The sequence below is a fragment of the Oncorhynchus clarkii genome, chromosome 32 (genome assembly GCF_045791955.1).
Source record: "Oncorhynchus clarkii lewisi isolate Uvic-CL-2024 chromosome 32, UVic_Ocla_1.0, whole genome shotgun sequence".
Classification (NCBI taxonomy): Eukaryota; Metazoa; Chordata; class Actinopteri; order Salmoniformes; family Salmonidae; genus Oncorhynchus; species Oncorhynchus clarkii.
In genome coordinates this window covers 4,314,960-4,318,798 of record NC_092178.1, presented here as the reverse complement: position 1 = coordinate 4,318,798, position 3,839 = coordinate 4,314,960, and the positions used below count along the sequence as shown (strand labels likewise).

The 3,839-nt window shown below is 42.3% G+C and overlaps 1 protein-coding gene across 1 annotated transcript in view; it reads right to left on the bottom strand.

Moving 5' to 3' along the window:
* The window catches only part of LOC139392200 (penta-EF-hand domain containing 1), an 11,134-nt gene extending 7,532 nt beyond the window's left edge, over positions 1 to 3,602 (bottom strand). Inside the window, exon 1 of the mRNA XM_071139994.1 lies at positions 3,452 to 3,602. Coding sequence (XP_070996095.1) covers positions 3,452 to 3,472 — 21 coding nt within the window. The 5' untranslated portion in view covers positions 3,473 to 3,602. The remainder of the gene's footprint in view (positions 1 to 3,451) is intronic.
* Positions 3,603 to 3,839: the final 237 nt, after the last annotated feature.

The following is a 3,839-nucleotide window of genomic DNA, read 5'->3' as shown; positions in this document are numbered from 1 at the left end:
ATTCCCTTTTCTATTAGTAAAGACAGCGAGGAGCCTATATACTGTCGATTCCCTTTTCTATTAGTAAAGACAGCGAGGAGCCTATATACTGTCGATTCCCTTTTCTATTAGTAAAGACAGCGAGGAGCCGATATACTGTCGATTCCCTTTTCTATTAGTAAAGACAGCGAGGAGCCGATATACTGTCGATTCCCTTTTCTATTAGTAAAGACAGCGAGGAGCCTATATACTGTCGATTCCCTTTTCTATTAGTAAAGACAGCGAGGAGCCTATATACTGTCGATTCCCTTTTCTATTAGTAAAGACAGCGAGGAGCCGATATACTGTCGATTCCCTTTTCTATTAGTAAAGACAGCGAGGAGCCTATATACTGTCGATTCCCTTTTCTATTAGTAAAGACAGCGAGGAGCCTATATACTGTCGATTCCCTTTTCTATTAGTAAAGACAGCGAGGAGCCTATATACTGTCGATTCCCTTTTCTATTAGTAAAGACAGCGAGGAGCCTATATACTGTCGATTCCCTTTTCTATTAGTAAAGACAGCGAGGAGCCTATATACTGTCGATTCCCTTTTCTATTAGTAAAGACAGCGAGGAGCCTATATACTGTCGATTCCCTTTTCTATTAGTAAAGACAGCGAGGAGCCTATATACTGTCGATTCCCTTTTCTATTAGTAAAGACAGCGAGGAGCCTATATACTGTCGATTCCCTTTTCTATTAGTAAAGACAGCGAGGAGCCTATATACTGTCGATTCCCTTTTCTATTAGTAAAGACAGCGAGGAGCCTATATACTGTCGATTCCCTTTTCTATTAGTAAAGACAGCGAGGAGCCTATATACTGTCGATTCCCTTTTCTATTAGTAAAGACAGCGAGGAGCCTATATACTGTCGATTCCCTTTTCTATTAGTAAAGACAGCGAGGAGCCTATATACTGTCGATTCCCTTTTCTATTAGTAAAGACAGCGAGGAGCCTATATACTGTCGATTCCCTTTTCTATTAGTAAAGACAGCGAGGAGCCTATATACTGTCGATTCCCTTTTCTATTAGTAAAGACAGCGAGGAGCCTATATACTGTCGATTCCCTTTTCTATTAGTAAAGACAGCGAGGAGCCTATATACTGTCGATTCCCTTTTCTATTAGTAAAGACAGCGAGGAGCCTATATACTGTCGATTCCCTTTTCTATTAGTAAAGACAGCGAGGAGCCTATATACTGTCGATTCCCTTTTCTATTAGTAAAGACAGCGAGGAGCCTATATACTGTCGATTCCCTTTTCTATTAGTAAAGACAGCGAGGAGCCTATATACTGTCGATTCCCTTTTCTATTAGTAAAGACAGCGAGGAGCCTATATACTGTCGATTCCCTTTTCTATTAGTAAAGACAGCGAGGAGCCTATATACTGTCGATTCCCTTTTCTATTAGTAAAGACAGCGAGGAGCCTATATACTGTCGATTCCCTTTTCTATTAGTAAAGACAGCGAGGAGCCTATATACTGTCGATTCCCTTTTCTATTAGTAAAGACAGCGAGGAGCCTATATACTGTCGATTCCCTTTTCTATTAGTAAAGACAGCGAGGAGCCTATATTGTGTCGCCGAAATGCAAATATCACCACGTTGCCTAAATATCCTAAGGTCAAACTATACAACACAAATAACCTGATACGGATGATCGTCATCCCAATATAGCCTACTACATACAACTTGAAACAATAAGCCTGGTTTACAGGCAATGGACTCTACCGGTCAATAATTGAGCAACATTAGGCCACTAAAGCACAAGCACTAGGCTTCAGCCAAGCACATGTAGCCAGCCGCATGGGGCAAACTTAGCCCAATACCACATATTGGACTAAAGGAGTCGAAAGTTACTCCACATAACGTAAACTCACCCCATTCCGTACGAATGTTCGCGACCGCAACATTCAAACGAGGCTACAAAGAAAACTAAATGGGACTGTAAGCGACTGTGTTGACGTCAAAATCTGGGGGGCGTGAACTACGTTTCTATTCAAGCGTTGATCGACATGGTAATGGCCCTATAGTATTGGAGAAAAGTTGAAAAAACTGACCCTCCGTTACATCTTGACGTGTCATGTCGTAACGTACAGCACGAATTACAATCTCTCTTCACCAAACAGGAAACGGACAGTGACGGGGGTAAGGGGGGGGGGGGGATACCTAGTCATTTTTTGCGTCATCATTCTCAAAGCTGCTTGTTTACTTCTAAGATCACTTTGGCACCGCCCTAAAAACCAGATTAAAATTCGACACAAACCTTCAAATAGGTATGTAATGACACATTATATCAACTCTTTATAGTGTTTTAATTTACATTTTAGAGGCGATAAGGTGATAAGTTGGACAGATCAAGTGAAAAAAAAGACCCGACGGGGCTCATTGCCGCCTTGAATCATGCAGAAATGGGCAGCGTTTAGGTCATGTAATTGATTCTGTTGGAAAGGGGAGAAATTGTGCTTTACAATGGTATTGACATTACAGTTGATCTGGAAGTACTACGTTTTTGGGGCGCTAAAAATAAGGGCAATTGTACGGACCAAGGCGATGTACGAGTTTAGGTTAGTCCAAGGAACCTTACATGTTCTGTTTAAATGCAAATTGGTTCTGGAAGCAAAAAAAAAGAGTCAAATAATCCATCTAAAACGTGAGTCGATTCTCAATTGTGGTCCGGTTTTAGAAACATAAGCCCTCTACTTTCCTGTCACATCCAAGATATTTCACAACTAGAAAAGAAACATTAGCTGCACCGTGTTTTAACCGGATAACAGAGTTACAGCAGACAGCATTTTTCCAGCGACAACACATTTCCCGTTTTACACCCAGGTGTTCTAGGAGAGGCCGATAGCTGATTAGCGCCGGTCTTCCGCCCTTTTCACTGTAACACGGAGATATGTCCGTGTGGGAAGACTAACTCTATAAAAAAATAAATTAAAGTGTGTAGTACTTTAAAAAGTTGTCTTTTGAAAACCGGAGGTCTTACTGATGTGAAAGTACCGTAACAAGCGCCCGGGCTCTACACAAAACGCCCCGGTCAGATGATACTGTCGTCAATAGGCGCTGAAGCAGATAGCGACTACCGGGTAAGGGCCAGCTACGCATACTTATAGTTACCGGGTAACAAAAGGCAATTGTTTCAGGGGACAAATGATGCTTACTACATACATGTACCAGTGTATAATCACTCTGCTTAGAACACAGAAACCGGTTATATTGTAACTAGTTACATGTTTATAGCCGCCTTGCTAAAAGGTTAGCTGCAGTAACTTTGTTTTAGTAGCAGTCAATAGGTTATAGAGCGGTCCACTCATTTCACCACCTCAAACGACGACACACCACACGCATAGATGGACATATCACGACGCAGAACATTAAAACAGCTATTATACATGTTTATAATAAATATCAAACCAGGATAAGGTATATTTACCTGGCCGTAGTGGAAACTCATTTCGAAAAGAACTTCGGTACCCACGTATCCGCACAGAATACAGTCAACCACCTTCTCGAAGCGGATTGGCGCATTTGGCTTGTCAGTCAAAACCACACCCACGTCCAACGCGTCTGATTGGGTCGAGAGAGTGGAACAAATGATCACGGTGGAACTAATGAGTCATACCTCGAGAATGCACCGAAACTACATGAACATATGAATCAGTCGTCATTACACACACACATACATCGAATCAAATCAAGAGACCGATGAGGTGACACACAATTGGCCCAGCGGGACGGTTTTGCCGGACGGGATGTCCTTGTCCCGTCGCTTTCTAGTGACTCCTGTGGCAGGCCGGGCGCATGCACGCTGACGCGTTCGT